Source organism: Lissotriton vulgaris, chromosome 12, assembly GCF_964263255.1.
Source record: "Lissotriton vulgaris chromosome 12, aLisVul1.2, whole genome shotgun sequence".
NCBI lineage: Eukaryota > Metazoa > Chordata > Amphibia > Caudata > Salamandridae > Lissotriton > Lissotriton vulgaris.
In genome coordinates, this window is record NC_141700.1 from 572,021,017 (window position 1) to 572,044,187 (window position 23,171).

Here is a 23,171-nt window from a genome sequence, read left to right on the forward strand (position 1 = left end):
ACGTGGCACTGTCTGCACCAGAAGTGACATCTATGTCAACAATATAGGAGCCACCTAGGCACGCTATAGTCAGTTACTTTCACAACTTTCCACGCCAGAAGTGTGGAGTCATGAATAACACAACACTGACCACTGATGTGGATACATTAGGGCTCTGAAAGGAATCAGCCCTGACCCTAGAAATCTGTTTGCAGAACGGGGAAGATGGGAGAGCTCAATAAGGAATCTGCAGCTAGATATAGTCTCTCCTAGATACAACATTACCGAAGGTAAGTAACTTGTTCATCTAGCCACAGATTCCTTACCTTAGAATAGATACCCAGGCAATACCATTGCTGGTGGTGGATCTGTGGACCAATTCAAAACAAGGAAGGTCTGCAGGACCGAAAGGGCGAAGTGCCCATCCCTGCAAACCGGACTGTCCGGGAAGTAGTGTTTGATGAATATGTGCAAGGAGGCCCACGCTGCTGCCTGATAGATTTCCAGGACGGGAATTCCCCGTGCTAAGGCAGTGGTCGCAGCTTTATCTCTGGTGGAATGAGCTGGCAAGCCTTCAGGAGGTTGTTTCATGCCAATGCGTAGTAGATTTTGATGCAGAGGACGACCCAGAGAGTGATAGTTTGCATTTGCACTGCCCGACCTTTCTTCGCACCAACATACCCCACGAGGAGTGGGTCGCCCACCCGGAACTCTTGTGTGCGGTCAAGGTAGAACGATAGGGCTCTTTTTGGCTCACATCGATAGAGTCGCTCCTCTTCTTTAGAGGGATGTGGAGGAGCATATAAGATAGGCAAGGCGACTGATTGGCCTACATGGGGTGACCACTTTCCGCAGTAAGTAGGACCTTCTGCGAAGCACCACTTTCTCAGGATAGACTGAGAGGTAAGGCAGCTTAGATGATAAGCCTGCAGCTCACTCACTCCAGAGGCAGATGTAATTGCCACCGTGAAGGCTGTTTTTGATGTGGGAAACATGAGGGGACAGTTGTGGGGAGTCTCGAAAGGATCACCCATTAAAAGTGAGTACCACATTGAGGTACCACTGGGACATAATGAATGGCAAAGGGGGGAAAATGTAGAGGAGACCCCTTCAAAAACGTATGTACAATGGGGAATTTAAACAAAGAGGGTTGGTGAGTTCGCCGCAAGAAGGCAGACAAAGAAGAGAGATATCCCTTAAGAGCACGCAGAGCAGAGCAGAGCCCTGCTGGGCAAGGGAAAGAATGGAGAGTAAGACTTCAGAAAGGGGGGCAGAAGGGGGTTCAATGGGTTTTTCTGCACACCATGCCACAATATTTTTCCAACGGCAGGCGTATACCGTTTTGGTGGAAGACGCTGGGCTGCCAGGATGACATTACAGACTTTGGGAGGAAGGTTGAAAGCGGTCAACTGCCACTGCTCAATCTCCATGCAAGAAGGTGGAGAGTGGACAGATTTGGTTGGAGAACCCTCCCTGGCTGCTGCAACAGAAGATCCTCCCGAAGAGGTAGCCTGATTGGAGGAATGATGGCTATGTTCAGTAGCTCAGGATACCAAATTCTCTGTGCCCATTCCGGAGCCACAATGATTTCTTGGGCCCAGTCGTTCCCGATCTTCTTGACAACTCTGGGCAGGAGTGGTATGCTCAGAAAGGAGTACACGAGGCCTGAGCTCCACTTCCGACGGAAAGTGTATCTGAATGAGAGCCGCCTTCGAAACTCTAATGCATAAAACTGCTGACACTGCTCGTTCGAGGAAGGTGAACAGATCTAACCAAGACTCTCCCCACTGCTAAAAGAGACCTTGCACCACCTCAGTGTGGAAACACCATTCGTGATCCGCTAGGCATCGACAGCTGAGTTTGTCTGCCCAGGTGTTCTGGGATCCTTCCAGGTGTTGAACCACCAGATATATGCTTTGCTGTTCCAGCCATGTACAGAGGTGCAGGGCCTCTTGACAGAGGGTCCACAACCTCACCTGCTCTGTTTGTTGCAGTACCCCATGGGGGTGGTGTTGTCCATGAACATCTGCACTAGCCTTCCCTTGATGGAAGATAGAAAGGCTTTCAATGCCAGTCAGATCGCACGGAGCTCCAGCAGATTGATGTGGAGTCCGGATTCAATCAAAGACCAGGGTCCTCTGATTTCCATTTCTCCCAGATGGCCACCCCATCCCAGGAGTGACGCATCTGTCACTACTGTCAGCTCTGTTTAGGGAAGGGAGAGGGTTCTGCCGCTGACCCAATTGTGGTTCATAAGCCACAACTGCAGGTCTTTTGTAGTTCCCTGTGTGATCTGGACCATGTCGGAGAGGTTCCCCTGATAGTGTGCCCATTGAAACTTCAAGTCCCACTGCACAGCCTGCATATGCCATCAGACATGTGTTCCAAGCAAAATGCAAGAGGCCATGAGTCCCAAAAGCCTCAGGGTCTGCCTCACCAAAATCCAGGATAGAGGCGACACATCGGTATAATAGCCCTGAATATCCTGGACTTGCTGCTCAGGAGGATAAGCCAGATGAGAAGGATGGGAGCGTCTGAGAGGGATTCAGGTGTGACTCCGGCATGTTCACAGTGAACCCCAGCAAGTGCAGGAGGTTCGACGTAGTCTGGAGGTGGGAGACGACAACCTGGGGCAAGCCAGCCTGAAATAGCCAGTGGTCGAGATAGGGGAATACTAGCACCCCTAATCTTCGCAGATGAGCTGTGACCACGGCCATCAAGTTGGTGAACAGCCAAGTGGTGCTGGTGAGGTCCAAGGGGGAACACAGTGAACTGAAAATGCTTGTGGCCTACTGTAAACTGCTGACAGCACCGGTGTACAGGCAGGAAAGGAATATGGAGGTAGGCGTCCTGCAAGTCCAACGGTACCATCCAGTCTCCTGGGTCCAGGGCAGACAGGACCTGCGCTAGCGTGAGCACCTTGAATTCTCGTTTTTGAGGAAGAAGTTGAGGGCTCGTAAATCAAGGCTAGGACTAAGGCCTATTATGAGGAACACAAAAAAAGTACAGGAATAGAAACCACAGCCTATTTCTGTCATCGGAACCCTCTTTATGGCTTCCCTGGTCAAAAGAGCCATGACTTCCTTGAGGCAGAAGGATAGATGATCCTCAGTCAGCCGGTCTCGAGATGGTGGCATGGAGAGAGGGTTAGTTTTGGAGGGGAGGGAGTAGCCACTTTCGATGATCTGCAGGACCCAGCTGTCCAATATTATGAACTGCCAGTGGGACAGGTGATGGTGAATCCTGCCGCCAACTGTAAACCCAGGACTTTAAAGGGGCAGATCAGAAGGGCTTGGAGGCAGGGGAGAGACCAAACCGCTGGTTACCTGGCCCACCAGGGCTGTCGGTACCACGCCATTGTCCACACAGAGGCTGGGAAGCATATGCGGCTTGTGGCTGGGAGGATATTGGCACAGTTGGAAGAACCTTCTGCAGTCATGTAAGGAGCGAAAGGCAGATTAGGGATGACATGGGGCTGCCGAGAAGCCCAAGGACATAGCCGTAGCCCAGGAGTCCTTAAAGCGCTCCAGCGCCAAATCTGCCTTGCCTCCGAAGAGACAGGTGCCATAAAAGGGCATGTCCATAAGGGAAGGTTGGACACTGCCTGAAAGGCCAGTCATCCTCAACCAGGCATGGCGCCTCAGAATCACTGTCAATTAAACTAATATGCAGTGAGTCAATCATGTCCAATCCACAGTGAATTATGAACTGCATCCCTCCCATCGGCAACAGCCTGACAAAGGATGGCCCATGCTTCCTTCCAGACCTGAGCAGAACTTTCACAACCATTTCCCACAGAGTGTGGAAGCAGCGGCCCAAAAGACATGCAGTGTTCACAAACCGCAATGCTATGCAGGAGGAAGAAAACATTTTCTTCCCCAATAAGTCCAGCCTCTTGCATTCCCTGTCCAGGGGAGCGGTAGGGAATGTATCCTGGGAAGTTGAGGCTTGGACCACCAAGCACTCCAGGATAGCTTGTAGGGTGGGGAAACTTGGGTCTCCTGAATTGGGGCAATGCTGGCAGGCGATCGTCCTGTTCACAGGAGCTCCTGTGTTGGGTTTAAACTGGGTCTCCAACAGGACGTCAGTGAGTGCCTCACTGAACGGGAGTAAGGCTCAGATGAGAAGACTCCCAGTTCTAACACCTCTGCCATAACGTTAATCTTTACTGCCACCGAGGGCAACTGAAGGTCAAGGACCTCAGCCGCTCTCTGCGCCACTAATTGTGCATGAAGCTCTATCCTCCGTAACCACAGTAGAGGGAGAAAGCATGCCAATATCTGGAGAAGTATACAGTCCACTGATGTCACCAAGACACCCCAGTTCAGACACTGCCATATGCAAATCCGTCTTGGCCCTGTGCCTCATGGGAACAGTCCAGCCCGAACTGCCAAGCCATGTCTTCCCTGGACCGGAATCAAGCATCCTAGGACAGATTTCTGGCTATCAGCCGTCTTCAGCCAGGATAGCTTGACTCCAGTGGCGTAGTGAGCACGGGACCCACGTCTGGGAGTGATTCCGATCCAGGGAAGACATGGCTTGGTAGTTCGGGCTTGACTGTTCCCATGAGGCACAGGGTCAAGACTGATTTGCATATGGCCATGTCTGAACTGGGGTGGCTTAGTGAGCAAAATAACAATGGATTGAACACAGATCTGTGACTAGGGGGGGAATGTTTTGCCATTGTGCAACATTCAGTCCATCATTTTGTGTGTTTTGCTGTTCACCCTATGTGGGAAGGGTATGCCCAGACGTGGGTCCCATGCTCACTACGCCACTGGAGTCAAGCTATCCTGGCTGAAGATGGCTGATAGCCAGAAACTGGTCCTAGGATGCTTGATTCCGGTCCAGGGAAGACATGGCTTGGCAGTTCGGGCTGGACTGTTCCCATGAGGCACTGGGTCAAGACTGATTTGCATATGGCCATGTCTGACCTGGGGTGGCTTGGTGAGCAAAATAACAATGGATTAAACCCAGATCTGTGACCGGGGGTGAATGTTTTGCCATTGTGCAACATTTCGTCCATCATCTTGGGTGTTTTCCTGCAGAGCCCAATGGTGTGTCAACAGGGTCGGGCTGCCCAAATATGAAGCACATGGCCTCATAAAACTCAGAGGTGGGAGGGGTCACTGAGGCTCCCGGAAAATCGGGTGGCACAAAGACGGCCCAGGCGCAAGCTACGAAGAACCAGGCCTTGAATGCTGATGCTCCCTCGACTTGTTGGATGACAGACAAAGAGAAGTAAAAAACCACATCTACTTGTTACTCTTCTTTTTGTGCCTCTTATCTGAATGTCCAGAGGACTACAAGTGGAATGATGAAGACTTTGTGAACGGTGCCTCTCTTGACTGGGACCTCAATTTTCACAGTCACATGCAGGGCTGCCATGCGTTTTAGGGACTGCTCCCTCGAAGCCTTCAGATTCATGGCCCGGCAATCGGAGCATGACTTTCTGCTGTGGTCGCGCTCCAGACACCACAGGCAGACAAGGTGCGGGTCCATCACCAACATTGGTCCATGACTGGCGTCTCAGGGCTTGAATCCAGTCTTCCTAGAAGATATTCTGTCCCACCAGGAGGAATACCCCTCAAAAGAAGATGACAAACCATCAAAAAATGACAAAGGGGTAGCTGGCCCGGAAAGAAAATAACTTACATCAGCGCGCCTAGTTGGCGCCTACATAGGTGATGCGGATGTCACTTCCAGCACTTATGATGCCATGCAGAGCTGATCGACATAACCTACAAGCGCGCAGGGGTACTGCTCATGAAAAATCTTCTGGATCCAGTCTAACGACTGGGGACATTCTAAGGTAAGGAATCTGCGGCTAGAAGTCTCTATCAGATACTTGTTTTCAGATTGTTGCTAATTACAGGAAATAAGGGAATTGAGGTGTTAGAAAATAAAAAAAATTGTCAAACATCACTGGATTTATGGTAAAGTTGCTTAATGATTAGAATGCGATCCCCTTGGGTTTATAGTGAGCAACTTAGCCATTACACTATATGACGTTTGAAAAAAGGATGGCACAGTAGTGTGAAGAGGAATCTCATCTGGCAACAAACGTCTTCCGTGGGTCGTGGGAAAAAAAGTTTGATGTCCTGCGTAATAAGGACGGATTACCTGCAAATAGGTCTTGTATTCAATCAGCTTCTCTGTACCACGATGGAGTAAGCCAATGTGGGGGTCACATTTCTTCACAGATTCTCCACTGAGCTCCAGTACTAGGCGCAAAACTCCGTGAGCTGCAGGATGCTGAGGCCCAAAGTTGATGGTTAGGTTGGAAACATCCTTCTGAGCAGGGGGGTCCTTGTCTATGCAGAAGCACAAGTGCCAGAGACATTTTAGTTTTAAAGACGCTTGCATGGAACCCATAACATATTTGAAGCCTAAGTCTCAAGACCCAATTTTAAATAGAAAATGAGAAGAAATGAAGGTAGTATGGACGTGCAGTCCATTTGAAAATTGCAAGTAATGTGATTCACTGATGGATAGTGTTTATGTAATTTCCAAAACTCTAAGGTGGCGCCTTATGCACACACTGATACATCTTCCGAATACACTGCCCTCCCTGTTCCCTACCAGTTCTGCACACTGGTGGTGGATGATGATCTTGGTAGAGTGTAATGCATGCTACGAATTCCACCAGTGAATAAGACTTCTCTTAAGAACATTAAGGGGATTCTCCCCAGGGAATATTTTTAAAGAACTAGGTCAAATAGGGCATTTTAAAGCACAATTTGATAAAAAGCTATAGTTTCGGAGAGAGACTCCTGAAATATTCTAGTACTTACTAGTGGTGTCAAAGAAGCTGGACACTACACATTAGCTGACCCCATTTATTTTCAAAATCTGCCATAGATTCACCCTATATGTTAGCAATTACCTCTAGTACGTCACATCCAGGATGTTGTCATGGGTGCCACACACCCTATGCCACAAAATACACAGAATAGGCCAGAATTCTGCTTTAGGTGCCCCATGTATTAAACTAGTGCCTTTAAATGTCAGGAATTACGTTGTGTGCAAGGACTAGCATTTTGCCATATGTGCCTTCATACCATGGGTGAAAAAGCAACACTGGGTGTGGGCTTCCCACAGTAAGGCCAAGCCTCTTTAGCACTACAAAACAACACCAAAACCAGTACTGTGACCCTTATTTGACTTAAATTACCTGCGCGCAAAGAATTAAACTAAGTGCGGGATGAAAGCAAATTTCACAGATATAATCATTTTTATTTTTATGAAAGTATTTTTGAATAAATTCGTTGGTTGATATTCACCAGAAATTCAAAACAATTAGAAATCACAAACAACACAGGGTACAAATATTCATAAAAATGACATTTTCATAAAAGACATATTAGTGAGAAAAAAAAAAACAATCATACCTAGTTGATCAACATTTACATTCAAAAACTCACACTCTCATATAAACCATATATACAAACATCAATATTTACAATTTACAATGTCACAAAAGAAATTTTTAAAGGGGGAAGAACACCATAGAAGCTTTCTTTGGATTAAATGACCTATTTTTTGAAAATTTGTGAGGTACTATTGAGGTTCCGTGACAATTGTAAGTGGTGTTTTCGACTCGCACGAATATGGTCGAGTCTGGTATCTAAGAACCGCAAATGACGAGTTTAGTAAGTGTGCGCAGTTTCGCTGTGCTAACTTAAACCGTTCGTTTGTTATGTGGGTTTTTTCATCTGTACCCACGGGTTCCATCTTAGATACGGCATCCATTTTGTCTCTTGCCCTCAAGTAGCCAGCGAACGGACGATGTCCGCTCCGCGACCCTGGGACTCCCAAGATATTTGCGGAAGACACATGTTCTTTGTAAGTGTCTTTATGACGAGGGGGATGATACTGTAAGGCAGATGGCCCCACTCGAGGCTCATCTTGCCGTGCCGGTTTATTGTCTCAGCCGTGCATCTCATTAGGCACGTCCCTTTGATGCCTGTATCTCGTGTTTCCCGATACCTCCCCTTTTACACCCTTTCCGATCTCCCCACTGTCTCCATCTTCCTCTGCACCTGTTTTTGTTCCTATTTCGATCTGTTTTACTGCCGATTGGAATGCACTAATGTTGGGAAGATGGGTTTTTACAGTTGGGAACCGCCAAATGTTTCCGCACTTATGTTCCGGACCTTATGTGTATCAAAGTGACCAAAGCGACCCCTCTGGGGGATAATTATGGGAACCGGGTTGTAAACTTTTGTGTACCATGTTGTCCTATGGGTAAAATCTGAATAAAAGGAGCGATCCACAGAACCAATTTGAAGCAGTCTCCCCAAGTTGCACGTGTTGTACTTGTCGTGACTTCTGTGTTCCCTGCAGTAAATAAACCTTGAATCTTTGACGCCGAAGGAAGTGTCCCGTGTCTCTGTCATTCGTACGCCGGAGCAGGTTACCCACGAAGGTTTCAGGTGTTGTGCCCTGGCACCGCTGGGTCTTAAAGAACCCAGTCCTTCAGTTGGCGCCCAACGTAGGGCTGCATCAGTGGTACCGGTCCAAGCCCGACGATCGTGAGGAACTTCGTGTGAAATCTCCGAGGGAAGGTGCACTCCGCTTCATCGATCCTGTTGTCGAAACAAGTGGCCCGAAGACTTTTCCCGCGAAGATTCCCGCCTCCTGACGGCTGCGACGGACTGCTGCCCTGACTGTAGACCTGTTTTGGCGCCTGGCGTAGACCTAGGTATAGCGAGACGATTGACGGGCCTTCCTGGTGACGCCATCGATCTTTTAGTTAAGTATTTGTGGGTCGCTCCCAGAGTTCTTGGTTGTTGACACTTTAGCGAGTGTTTTTGTTGTTGACGCTGTGTGAGTGTTTTTGTCGGTGACAGTTTACTAGCGTACTTTGTTGTGTTATTTGACGACTGCAGCCGCCAAAAACCGAGGGTATTAGCTCTTTGCTGGGACTTGGTAAATCCCGTAACCCTTGAAGTTTGTGAAACTCGGCTAGTGTGCAAGATGCCTGGTCGTAGTACTTTGTTCAGTTGTTTCAGACCTTGTGGTGTGGATTCCCGACTGGAGGACTCGTGTCCGATACCTCCGGTTGGAACTCCGACTTATGAACTGTACAGTAAACATGGGCTAGGCCCGATTACCTTTAATGATTATTGGATTCGCTACACAAAGAAGGATGGTGTCCTTAGTTGGCCACCTCATGGTAGCTTTGAGACCCCGATCTTAGATAACCTAGAGGCTAAATTGTTCGAGAAAAAGTCAAGGCCGGCCATGTTTGATGCCTTTCGGTTGTGGCGTAAAGAAGCCCGACAGAAAGAAATCAGACAGACTAAACGAAATCAAAGAGATAATGTTGCTACTATTGTAAAGAAAGCAGAGCAATTTCAGCATGATAAGGAGGTTAAGGAGAAGGAAGTGTTTGATAGATTACAGCGTATGACTATAGATAAGTGCTATCCTGCTTTGCCTACGGAGTCGGAAAAGAAGGATGAGTCAGTTGAGGATCCTTTAATGTCCTATCTAATGAAGTCGCCACCTCCGTATGTACAGGGTACCACAGCCCCTGTGATTCCCCCTGTACCTGTTCCTGCACCTATTCTTCCTTTGCCTGTTCCTCAACCTGCACCTGTTCTTCCGACTGTTCCTGCTCCTTTGGCTGTTGCTATTCCTACTGCTCCTCCGCTTCCACATACTCCTGCTCACGCTACTGCTCCTGCTCTGTTAACCCCTGCTGTTGTTTCTGTCTCTACTCCTTCACTTGTTAGTCCTGTGTCCTATACTTCTCCCTCTACTCGTAGTCGTAATTCTCCTCTTGCGGCTAGTTTCTTTCATTCGCTCGGACCGGTTCTTGGGTCCGCTGGTTCAGATGGTCCTCAGAGACGTAGTCAGCTTCCTGGTAACAGGGAACGCGCTTCGCTATACAATATGGCGATGGGTTGGATGACACACCCCCTTCGAAATCCACCCCGTATTGTACTCGACACGTTTTGTCAATTTAATATACCAACCCAGAGATTTGTGTTCGAGGAAATGTGTAAGGTCCTTCGTGATCAGATATCGGCCGACGCACCTGACGAGGTGCTGACCGCTTTGTCTGATCTACAGCTTCAGTTTTCGGCTGGACTGATAGTGGACACCAATGTTCGACGCGCTGTTGAATGATTGTTGTCTTTCCGTCCCACTCCTATACCTCAAGCCTTTTTTGTTGAGGATGTCGAAAGACAGCAAGATGAGTCTGGTCAGTTTCCTATGCGGGAAGTTCCACCAGTATGGATGCCTGGTAACCCTGGGGCAAACCCCCCGATTTTGCCATTCTTCCAGAGAGTGTGGATACATCTCCCATGGAAACGCTCAGAAGTGTTACAGGTGAAGCAATCTTTGCCTGACCCTCGCAAAAATCCTGCAGGGTATTATAAAGAATTATCGCAGCTCGTAGACGCTACGGTAATGAATCTTGCCGATATTGACATGCTGTTTGGCAATGTCGTACCGCAACCGGTATGGGCTAAGATTCGTCAGGAAAACCATCCGAATGAATTAGGTGGTGCTTGGGCTGCCATAGTAGCGGCGGATGCCCGACAGACTGGTGGTGCTAAACCCGACCAGCTGGTTGCTGATCTTCCTCAAAGAATAATAACGTTAATGAAAACTCTTATGCCAGCTATGAGGGTCAATTGGGACAAATTGTCAGCTTGTAAACAGAAAAAGGACGAGAATGTCTCCGACTTCTTTACGAGGTTCGAGGAGGCATTCATCAACCATAGTGGACAGGATATGGGTACCGAGGGTGGTCAACGATTGTTTGTGGATAAATTTGTTTCGAACTTATTGCCCGATTTGAGCAACAAATTAAAGAATTCGGAAAGTGCATGGGCCGTTTCTACCTCAGCTCAGATATTGGCCACGGCACAATATTATGAGAATAGAGAGAAAGAAGAGAACGACCGTGCTGATAAAAAGACGAAAGAGCTTAAAACTAAAGTGCTGCTTCAGCAAGCGTATCCTCCACGTTCGAATCAGAACGCTTCGCAACAAAATAGATCGCAGCCGCAATCGAACAGATCACAATCTCGTAATGACTCCTCTTCCCAAAGATCCTCGTTGGGATACAATCAATGTGCCTATTGTAGACAGGAGGGTCATATCAAATTCAATTGTCCTGTTCTAAACGAACGTAATAGTGGTAACTCATCTAGAGGAGGTCGTGGTGGCTCACAGCAGGCACCACGTGGTAGAGGTCGTGGAGCTCAGAATGATCGCTCAGATAACTCATCAAATTCCGATAATTGTTTTGATCAACGTGGATCGTCGCAAGGACGATCTGCGCAGTACAATGTAGACGATTATTACGTCGATCAGGGAACTGACGACAGTAATTACTAGGACAGCCATAGACAAGGAGAGGGAGTGGTATCAGTTCCGGTTGATCAGAGAGGGCCTTACGTCGCAGTTGCTACATCGGGCGTCGTTGAGCCTTTTCTGTTGGACACTGGTGCAGCGAAAAGTTCCATAAAGCATTCGAAACTCCCTGGCGCACCTTTGTCTGGCTTAACAAATGTTTCCGTTGGATTCTCTGGCGCCCCCGTTAGCAATCCAGTTTCGCGCCCTTTGCCCCTTACAATTGGGCCTCGTGAGCTGGAAGCTCCGTTGATTTTGACCACGGGTTGTGGTGAAAATCTTTTGGGTCTGGATTTGCTTAAACGTTTGTATGCAACTTTGTATTGTTCCCCTGCGGGTATAAAGCTTACGTTGGGAGAGAGGGTTGTCTCTCCTATGTACTTGTCTCTCGATAAGCTTCCACCGGAATTGAGTTCTCTTCCTGCATCTTTGTGGGCAACAGGTCCCAATGATGTGGGCCTGCTTGACATCTCCCCTTATGTTGTTCAGTTGAAATCCAATGTGCGATTGCCACGTATTCCCCAGTATCGTATCTCTCTTGATGGTGAACGTGCATTGTTAGCGATCATCTATGATTTGATCGAGAAAGACGTTATTGAGGAAACACGGGGAAACGTGTGCAACAGCCCTGTACTGCCCATTCTAAAACGTACTGATCCTTCGAAACCACCTGTTTATCGTTTTGTTATCGATTTACGGGAGGTGAATAAAATTGTGATTCCTCAGTTCCCCGTTGTGCCTGACATCACGGCGCTACTGACTCTGATTCCAGCTTCTGCATCGTGGTTTTCGGTGATTGATTTGAAGAATGTGTTCTTCAGCATCCCGATTGCAGAAGAGAGCAGAGACCTTTTCGGTTTCTCTCTTGGTGGACGCAGCTTCCGGTTTAAACGCGCTCCTCAGGGCTACTGTGAAAGTCCATCGATTTACAGTCAAGCCTTGAAGGGTCAACTGGATGCGTTTAGGTTGCCGGCTGGTGCGGCCTTAATCCAGTACGTCGATGATCTATTGGTGGCTGCAGATACTCAGGACATTTGCAAAATTGCTACGGTGTCGCTGCTGCAACATCTCTGCAAGTTGAATCACAAGGTGTCACCTTCTAAACTCCAATATTGTTGTCAAGAAGTAACTTATCTAGGTCACTTGTTGTCAAAGGAGGGACGGCGTTTGACCCCAGAGAGAATTGCAGCAATTGCACGAATGGCTGTGCCAACCACCCAAAGAGATGTGCGTGCCTTTTTAGGTATTACGTCGTACTGCAGGCAATGGATTCCAAATTTTTCATTGCTAGCGAAACCATTAGTGGCTCTTACGTGCAAGGATGTTTCAACTCCTTTACCATGGACGGAAGAATGTCAGAAAAGTTTTTCTGAATTACGGGATTCATTGTGTTCGGCTCCTGTGTTAGGTACTCCTGACTATAGCAAGCCGTTTACATTATATGTTCACGAGAGAGAAGGTTGTGCGTTGAGTGTCTTAACGCAACCTTTTGGTAGTAAGCAACGTCCATGTGCATATTTTTCCTCGACCTTGGACCCGGTAGCTAGAGCATTGCCGAGTTGTTTGAGAGCAACAGCGGCAGCCGCGGTCTCCATCCGACAATCAGCAGGATTGGTCATGGATAATATGCTTACGGTGATGGTTCCGCATGCAGTCGACACTCTTTTGAATCGTACGAAAACTCAGCACTTGACGAGTGTGAGGTTGTCTGGGTACGAGTTGACGCTGTTGGCAAGCCACATTCAAATAAAACGTTGTAATGTTCTGAACCCGGCGACTTTGTTACCAATTAGCTCAGAGTCAGATGAAATAACAGAACACAACTGTTATTTGAGGACAGAGGAGGAAACGAAAGGTCGAGTGGACCTTAAAAACACCCCATTGGAAGACCCAGATGGTACATTGTATGTGGATGGTTCATGTTTCAAGTTGCCGAATGGTGATGTGACTACTGCTTATGCTGTTGTAACGTTGAATACTGTTGTTGAGACTGCACGACTAAATCAGAATTCTGCCCAAGCTGCAGAGCTGATCGCTCTCACTAGAGCGTGTGTGTTAGCGAAAGGGAAACGTGTGAATGTGTTTACCGACAGCCAATATGCATTTGGCGTCGCACATAGTTTTGGACGGTTGTGGAGAGAGAGAGGTTTTCTAACATCGCATGGTACGAAGATCCAGCATGGCCAGCTTGTGAATGATCTTTTGGATGCACTTACGTTGCCTAAGCAAGTGGCGATTGTTAAATGTAGTGCGCATCGTAAGGTGACGGATGATGTTGGTCGAGGTAATGCGTTTGCGGATGAGACTGCTAAGGAGACTGCCCGGAACATTAGCACTCGAATGTATGTGACGAGTTTGGTTAGGTGGCCTACAGAATTGAGTATGTGTGAGGACACTATCGAGAGTGTAAAGGCAATTCAGAATGAGGCCACCGAGACTGAAAAGGAGAAGTGGAAAGAAAGCACGGGAAAGTTGGACACGAATGGTTGTTGGATTGATTTATCGGATCAGAAAAGATGGATGTTGCCTGATGCGTATGTGCTGGCTGTTGTGACTATGGCGCATGGGTTAGCACATATCAGCGCGAAAGGTATTTGTAAGTTGCTGTCCCCTGTGTGGAAGAATGATGGTATTACGAAATGTGCTGAACGCTTGGTTAAGAACTGTATGGTGTGTATGATGTACAATCCTGGCAAGGGAACCCCAACTCCTCCTGGCAGTTTTGCTCCCCCTTCATGCCCCTTTGAGGTGATCCAATTGGACTTCATCCATATGGAGCGATGCAATAACCTGAAATACGTTTTAGTTGTGGTTTGCGCATTCTCCCGATGGATCGAGGCCTATCCACTCAAAGACAATACTGCTTTGTCTACTGCGAAAATCCTACTGAAGGAATACTTTCCTCGGTATGGAATGCCTAGAGTCGTGTGGTCAGATAACGGAAGTGAGTTTGTGGGGAGTGTGATGAAGAGTGTATGCAAGGGCCTTGGAATTAATCAGAAATTCCATAGTGCCAACCATCCCCAGTCAGCTGGTTTGGTTGAGGGGTATAACGGCACCCTTAAACTAAAACTAGCAAAGATTCAGGCTACGACTGGTCTCTCGTGGCCTGACGCTTTACCCTTAGCATTACTGTCAACAAGGGCAACTGTACACTCCCGAGTAGGGCTCAGTCCCTATGAAATAGTGTTCGGTCGTCCTGCCAATGTTTGGGGGGTCCCTAGACCGGGTGCCTTTTGTGATTTTGAGTATCCAATGTTGATTGATTATCTTCATGACTTGACCGATAAACTGAGGTTAATTCACCAACAGGTTCACGAAGCATTGCCGACGCAGACGGAGGGTCCAGGCCACCAACTCCAGCCCGGAGATTGGGTGGTGACGCGCAACTTTTCGCGCAAGACCAACTTGGACCCGAGGTTTACTGGACCCTACCAGGTCCTCCTTGCCACGAGAACTGCAGTTCGTCTTGAGGGGCGGAAGAATTGGGTGCATGCCACCCATACGAAGAAAGTCCCTATCCCGTTGCCAGCAGACTCGTGGGTGAGGAAAGGCATTGCATCAACTGAAACCGAAGGATTGCCGGCGTTTGTACCTTTCAGCGACGCACAACCTGTCGGAGAATCCTCAGTGCAGCATAGAGACACTGTTGAACATTTGTCAGCAAAAGACTCAAGACCAGAACATTCAGCTGATCAACAGGACGTTGCCCCTTCAACGGATCCTTTGTTTGACGAACAGACACGTCCTGGGAAAACCCGATACTTTTTGCGATCCAGCACTAAAGATTAATAAAAGATCCTGTTCTGTCCCTTGATAATTGCATTATCCCGTTTTCCACGATCAGTTTGAACACTCATATCATTGTAATTGTTTTGTACATATTCATTGAGCTTCGTTCCTTACACTTTTGCTTCCACAGCTGAGAGACATAGTTTTCGCATATATATATTTGTGAAATAAAGGCCGTAGGGCCGCGCGCGTACTTCCTTCTGGTTAGTAGGTCTTGACGCTAGGTTAAAGACCGTCGGTTCCTGGGAACTCCTAGGGATTGACTGTTGCTACACAGAACGAAGTGCGTCAAGAAACGTTGCGGACGGTCATAGGGAATGGCATTTTCGAAGCTGACGGATTTGGAAGGAGCTCAGGCTCATAGATTCAAGCTGCAGCAACTCAGTCGTACCAAATGTTTTTTGTTCCAAATATTCGTATTATTTTTGACTGTTTCTGCATTACTGGCGGGTGGGGTGTATTACACGATGTTTTACTTCTTACCTTCTGCTACACCTACTCCTACCCCTGACCCTAAACTCACCTCCACTGTTTCTCCTCATTCCTTTCATATCTTACCTGAACACGAGCAGGCTAGACGTGCAGAATTCCGCAACAATTCCTTTATTCAGCTCCTTCACCAGCATCAGTTAGTGGTTAACACTACTAATTGTTGGGTGTGTGGGTTGATGCCACATACTACGGATAAGGGAATTCCATATCTGGTACTACCGTATAGTTCCCAAGGGTCTGCTCGAGCATTTCAGACAATGTTTCGAAGCGCACTGGGTTTCCACCCCATTCGAGAACCACGTTCCCCCTACTCTGGTCCTACCTCGTATCAAAAACCTTTGTCTATAGCAATAGAGGATTTAGATAGTGATATCTATGATCCCTCGCTTATTCCTGAAGAAGAGGTACAAGCCTATAGGGTCCTAAGTAGAGGCGAGTATAGTGTGTTCACTAGTGAAAAACAGCTTAAAAGCTCACCTCCGATATGGGTCGTACCCCACATTGGTAATTTTTGTCTAATAGGTCGTGGCCGAAGATCGAAAGCCCGACTTGGAGAGAGTGCTTGCACTGAAAATTACATTCTGCCGATGGTCTCGTCCCCTGTGTTCCTGGCTGCCAAGGGTACATACTTTATCTGTCATGATCGTGCGTATGCATGGTTGCCCTCTGACTTCATGGGCTCATGTTTTATCGCAAACTTGTTGCCTCCGACGTTCACTGTAGATGCAGATTATCACAAGACTAGAGTTGTGAGAGGCGTAATTAGCGAAGAGGATACTGCCGGTCAAGAGGCAGGAGACTTTTTCAAGGGTTTCCTCCCGTTTTGGGGACCTATGGTTAATAGTAGGAACCTGAGACAGTTGACTCGAGTGGTAGAATCGACAGCTAACATTACTGCCAGTGCCCTTGGTAATATCACCACTGAACTTCAGGCGGATAGACTTATGACGTTACAAAACCGTATGGTTTTAGATGTGATCTTAGCAGATCGAGGTGGGGTATGTAAGGTGATCCATTCGAGCTGCTGTATTTTCATTCCTGATAATGCTCCGACTGTCTATCAAGCCATCTCGAAGTTGCATAAAATCTCCGAATCCATACACGTGGATGTAGGGGATTGGACGCTACTTGGGTGGTTTTGGGGCCTAATGTCGACTTGGGGTTGGAAGATTCTGATGATCATCGGAGTCGTTGTGGCGTTCCTGTTCACGTGTTGCCTTTGTGTGCAGTGCGGTCCTGCCTTATGTGGCCTCTGTGCTACAACGTGTATGAGACAGCCACCTGTTACCAAGGGGACTCGGTTGGACAGAGCTATGCTACAACAACATCTGGATGGTCTAATGAATATCGAGTATGATTCCGACTAGTGCTTGCCTACATGAGGGCAAAAGGAGCGTCTGAGGTTCCGTGACAATTGTAAGTGGTGTTTTCGACTCGCACGAATATGGTCGAGTCTGGTATCTAAGAACCGCAAATGACGAGTTTAGTAAGTGTGCGCAGTTTCGCTGTGCTAACTTAAACCGTTCGTTTGTTATGTGGGTTTTTTCATCTGTACCCACGGGTTCCATCTTAGATACGGCATCCATTTTGTCTCTTGCCCTCAAGTAGCCAGCGAACGGACGATGTCCGCTCCGCGACCCTGGGACTCCCAAGATATTTGCGGAAGACACATGTTCTTTGTAAGTGTCTTTATGACGAGGGGGATGATACTGTAAGGCAGATGGCCCCACTCGAGGCTCATCTTGCCGTGCCGGTTTATTGTCTCAGCCGTGCATCTCATTAGGCACGTCCCTTTGATGCCTGTATCTCGTGTTTCCCGATACCTCCCCTTTTACACCCTTTCCGATCTCCCCACTGTCTCCATCTTCCTCTGCACCTGTTTTTGTTCCTATTTCGATCTGTTTTACTGCCGATTGGAATGCACTAATGTTGGGAAGATGGGTTTTTACAGTTGGGAACCGCCAAATGTTTCCGCACTTATGTTCCGGACCTTATGTGTATCAAAGTGACCAAAGCGACCCCTCTGGGGTATAATTATGGGAACCGGGTTGTAAACTTTTGTGTACCATGTTGTCCTATGGGTAAAATCTGTATAAAAGGAGCGATCCACAGAACCAATTTGAAGCAGTCTCCCCAAGTTGCACGTGTTGTACTTGTCGTGACTTCTGTGTTCCCTGCAGTAAATAAACCTTGAATCTTTGACGCCGAAGGAAGTGTCCCGTGTCTCTGTCATTCGTACGCCGGAGCAGGTTACCCACGAAGGTTTCAGGTGTTGTGCCCTGGCACCGCTGGGTCTTAAAGAACCCAGTCCTTCACTATTAAGAAGTCAAAATCTTATGGTGTTAGAGAAAACGGTCTACGTGTTTCGAACCCCAGACAAATGGGGGGGGGGGCTCTCATCAGGACCTCATAACTGAAAAAGAGAGAAATGAGATCAGTGTCACAAATGTGAAAACTTACGGGGGGTACCTAGCTAGGTACCATACTCCACTTCAATCTAACCCACTCCAATCTACTCTACTTCACTCTGCCATACTCGACCCTAATCTACCCCACTCTACCCCATTCCAATCTATTTTATCAACTCCAATCATCCCCTGTAAACTACCCTACTCCAATCTCACCCACTCCGTTCCAATCTCCCTTACTCTAATCCAACCAATCTGCTCCACTCAGCCTAATCAACCCCACTTCACTCTTCTCCAATCTCTCTCGCTCCACTCTATTATTAACTCCACGCCAATCTACTCCACTCTATCCCAATCTACCATAATCAATTCCTCTCTACCTCAATCCATTTCACTCCACATGCCACCCAAAATCTACCCCACTCCAGTCCAATCTACCCCATTCCATGCCACTCCAATCTACCCTACCCCACTCCAAATTACCCTACTTCAAACTACCCTACTTCAATCTACCCCACCCTACCCCAATCTATCCCACTCTAATCTACCCCACTCCACTGCAATCTTCACCAATCCACCATAGTCCATATCTCTCTACCTAATCTACCCCACTCACATGCCATCCAACTCTACCCCACTCCAGACCAATCTACTCCACTCAATCCCACTCCAATCAACCCTACTCCAATCTACCCGACCTTTTCCAATCTACCCCATAACACTCTATCCAACACTTCACTTCTATCTATCTCACTCCAATATAGCCTGCTTCCCTCCAATTTTCCCTTTCATAATCCACCCAATCTACTCCACTTCAATCTACCCCACTCCACCCTAATATAACCCACTCCACTCTTCCCCAATCTCCCTTGCTCCACTCCATTATCGACTCCACTCAAATCTATTTAACCCCACTCCAATCCAATCTACTCCACACCAATCTACCATACTCAATTCCTTTCTACCTCAATGCACTTCAACCGACATGCCACCCAAATCGACCCCATTCCAGTCAAATCTACCCCACTCCATACGACTCCAATCCCTCTACCCCACCGCAGTCTACCATACTCCAATCTACCCCACCAATCCCAACCCCAATCTACCCCATACCTCTCTATCCAACACTCCACTTCTATCTATCTCACTTCAATCTAGCCCACTTTACTCCAATCTTCCTTTCATAATCCACCCAATCTATTCCACCCCAATCACACCACTCCACCCCAACCTGCCCCACTCCACCACAACCTATTAACATCCAGCCAATCTACCCCACTCTAATCTACCCAACTCCACTCCAATATACCCGACTGCTCTCCAGTATACCCCAATATACACAACTCCACTCTACCCCAATCTACTAAACCCCAATCTAATCCCACTTCACCCCACTCTACAGCAATCTACCCCCACCCCATTCTGCACCAATCTACACTCACTCCATTCTAAGCCCACTCCGTTCTACCCCAATCTAGCCGCTAACTTTCAGCCATGCTGAACAGCAGCCACACTGGTGTACATAATGGCTAAAACACATTGCCAAAACCAATATTGGAAAAAACAAGTTTCAGTTTCTAATGTTGATTCTTTATTCTTTGAAATAATCGAAGGTTAATCACAGCAGTGGTGAAAGGGTGGAGCTGCACTTCATGTGCAGATGCTAGAATTCCAGTGCTAACTGGGAAATATTTGCACAACTTCAAAACAAAGATTGCAAAATATGTTACAGTCCCCCAAAAAAAGAGCCTTTGGGGGTGCTGGCTCTATGTCATAACACTACCTGTACCCATCACCCCTCATGTGGCCACGCTGTGCAGCAGTGGTGCAATGTAAAAGCTTCTGAATTTAGAAGATGCAACCTTTATTTCTGGCGCCTCTGGTCATATGCAGAGCACAGGCTTTTTTCAGTTGTGAAAAGATTCACAGTAGAAATATTGCTGGGACTTGTGCTCGTGTGCATCACAGACTTGGCACCCGAGCCCACATACAGCATAATCGGCAATATGCTCAGGTATCATTTCCCCACTGGTACTATTAGATCTTAAAATAATTATTCATGTGAATTTAGCCTGAAAGACTTGACAAACTAAACATCATTCAAGTTCCACATATGCAACAATTATGCCCGTTACTCATCTGACCTTCAGTATGGCAAAGCCTTAACCATTCATTAAAATATTACAGAAAGCCTGACGCGTTAAATGATTATCTGACAAGGCAGATATCTTTCTGAAATTGATAACAAACAGATATTTTCCCTATCTTAATTAGCTTCGTATCCCTGTTAATATGGATAACAAGCAGCCCTTTTCCCCAGGTGCTTCACTGTTTAATCTGTCTAATAGATAACATTTATTAACCGCTTCCGCGCTACCGCGTTGTCCCGCTGTGCGCTGGATTTTCAAAAATCGCGGGTTACGTGACAAAGCCAGCTCGTCATGCGCGTAGCGCAGGTAACGCCCATGACGAGCTGGCTTTGTCATCCGTGCGGAAGTGGTTAAAGACATTGAATCATGAAACATATCAGAGCTACACCCAGAAACATGAATACATTGATTAATTATGCCACAGTCAGGATAAAACAAGCTTCCAAAAGCTATCGCAGGTAGGCCAGTTGATTGGGCAGAGGCATGCTAATCCACAGGACAGCATGTCTAGTGAGATGCTTTAGTACAAATACACACCCTTCGTACCATAAATACTACTTTGATGCCAGGCTGCCTGGCTATGAGCTACCGGTGAGGAGATCCCCTCACCTACGCTTCTGCAACCCTGGGTCGTAAATAATATTCTGCATCAGATGAACAAGGGCAAACCTACGACTAACAAGCAAAAACTTGGGGTTCCTCAATATAACGAAACAGCAACAAAACAGTCAGTGTGGACACTCACTACCCATAAAGATGTAAAAACACAGATACGTAATAAAATTATTCGTGTGTACACACTCTGCTTTGGCAAACAAATTGCAGGGCTCGTCCAAAGAGAAAGTGATGAGGTTAGACTACTATTTGTGATACATCCTCAGGAGAGATCATGACCGCTAAAGGACTTCCAAACTGCTATCGACATAGAAAACCCACAGAAGAGATGGAAATATGGGGGACAAAACATAACATCGCTAGCTGCCACTACTAAAGAAGTTGCAGACTCCAGCACACACTCACTCCACCACAAACACAGCTCATACATACTTGGTTCATGCCAAGCTTTCAAGGTCTAACCACAGGCACCAGTCCGAGTCCACTGCAAACGTGAGCTGAAACATTACCTTCCTGGCATACCAAAATGGTGTGTGGTACGGTTACAGGGGTAGATATTCAATTGAAATTCATCCAACTATTGAAATCCATGAAACAATTAATTGCCGTCAGCGTTTCTGGTGGGAACTCATTTAACTTCAGGAAAATGGCACAGTGGTGTCTCAGTCTCAGGTAACAAACAAGCTACCAGTAGTCCTCAGCAAGAGGAATCTGAGGTAGTGGCTCACTGGTGCTCAAGACATGGTGGGGAAATAGACAAGCATTTACAATGCCATAGGTCTCGCATTTAAAAGAGTTTGAGCTATTGACAATGTAAACTACAATGCCAATAGCTTAAACTATTGCAAATGCGAGACCTATTGCACTGCAAATGCAATTTTTGGAAAAGCGCCCCCATGCCACACTTTTACGTTAATGCTGGCCACGCCACTTTCTTTAGACAAGCCATGTCTAAAGAAAGGGGCGTGGCCACCATTAAAGTGAAAGCCCCATATGGGGAGCTTTTATTTTTAAAAAAATCTGTTTGTCAAGTTTTTTTAAAAGTGCCCCTTTACGCAGTTTCACTTTAATAGTGGCCGCGCACCTTTATGTAGTAGCGGCTCATCTAAAGAAGGGGCTTGGCCGACTTTAATGTGAAAGCAACGTATGGAGCGCTTTTACAAAAAAAAAATTGCAATTTAATAGGTCTCACATTCGCTAGCATTTAAGCTATTGTAATTTATAATGCCAATAGCTCACTCTCGTAATTGTGAGAAGTATTTAACTGCAAAGAAGCAGCCACAATTGTGTCATGCTGCTTTGAAAGTGAAAGCTTGCAAGACGCACTGAATGTAGCAGGAAAGCACACGATGCCTGCAGTACCAGAAACTCATTAAAGAAAATAGTGCTTACAGACTAAATAAAGATACTGTGTAACAACAGAAATAAAAGGGCCAGTCCCCATGGGAGGTTGCAAATGAAGACAAGGCGGTACTAAGGGGGGGGACTAACAAGCCAGCATTAACGAAGGACAATGACCCAAGCCAATGAAAAATATGGGCGGAGAGTGGGCGGTGCTTCAATTCCATACTTGAATACGGCATGCCTCGCAGAGCAGCGCATGCGCTACCCAGGCTCAACCTAAAAACAGACAACTATATGCTACATCCTTTTAGACTTAATGGAGCGCCATGGAACACCGTACAGTCCCTCTACAGGACAGACTGTAAGTGATTCAACTTTAAAAGCTGCACATCATACATCTAGTGGTGTGACCCTAGGCAGCGGCTCTGGCTGTACAATGACAGAGGGACCAATGTGCAAACCCTAGCTCCATTGTTATAGCCTGAATGTAAATGGGACCATAAAGCAGCATTTCTCAATCACTTTCCATCATAAGAGAAGACTGAACAAGGACAATAGAATAAACATTTGTACTACTTTTAACCAGCTGTAAAGTGACCTTCCATACAATAGTGGAAAAACAAGCATGAAAGGTAGAGAAGAACAAAACCCTGTGGCCATGATAAGCATACTGAACGTCCAAGAAAATCAACAGGATCATCTAAATTGGCAGTCAGGTTGCATTCCTTCGCAGAAGGTCTAGGCTCACCATTCCATGGGGCCGGTTTCCATTTCTGTGTTATGGCGTCAGGATACATGACTGCTCCTGCGTACTGCTCCGTCCATTCCACATCCGGCTGCCATTGCCTTGCTGTTCTGCGGTTCATCATAAAAAGAGAAGGCATATTAAGAGAGGTTCCAGAACACCATGCTCCGCAAGGACTCAAATGCATTCCAATACGTCATACAGCAATCTGGGGAAATATTGGCAACACAATGTCTTCTTCTCAGCCACAGATGAGCATATATTAAAACCATG

The 23,171-nt window shown here is 47.0% G+C and overlaps 1 protein-coding gene across 1 annotated transcript in view; it reads right to left on the reverse strand.

Moving 5' to 3' along the window:
- Nucleotides 1–23,171, reverse strand: part of NDUFS2 (NADH:ubiquinone oxidoreductase core subunit S2) — a 102,548-nt gene that overhangs the window by 62,146 nt on the left and 17,231 nt on the right. The window contains exons 2-3 of the mRNA XM_086945431.1: nucleotides 22,902–23,008; nucleotides 6,103–6,293 (exon numbers count right to left, since the gene is read on the reverse strand). Of these exons, the coding sequence (XP_086801557.1) occupies nucleotides 6,103–6,293; nucleotides 22,902–23,008 (298 nt within the window). The remainder of the gene's footprint in view (nucleotides 1–6,102; nucleotides 6,294–22,901; nucleotides 23,009–23,171) is intronic.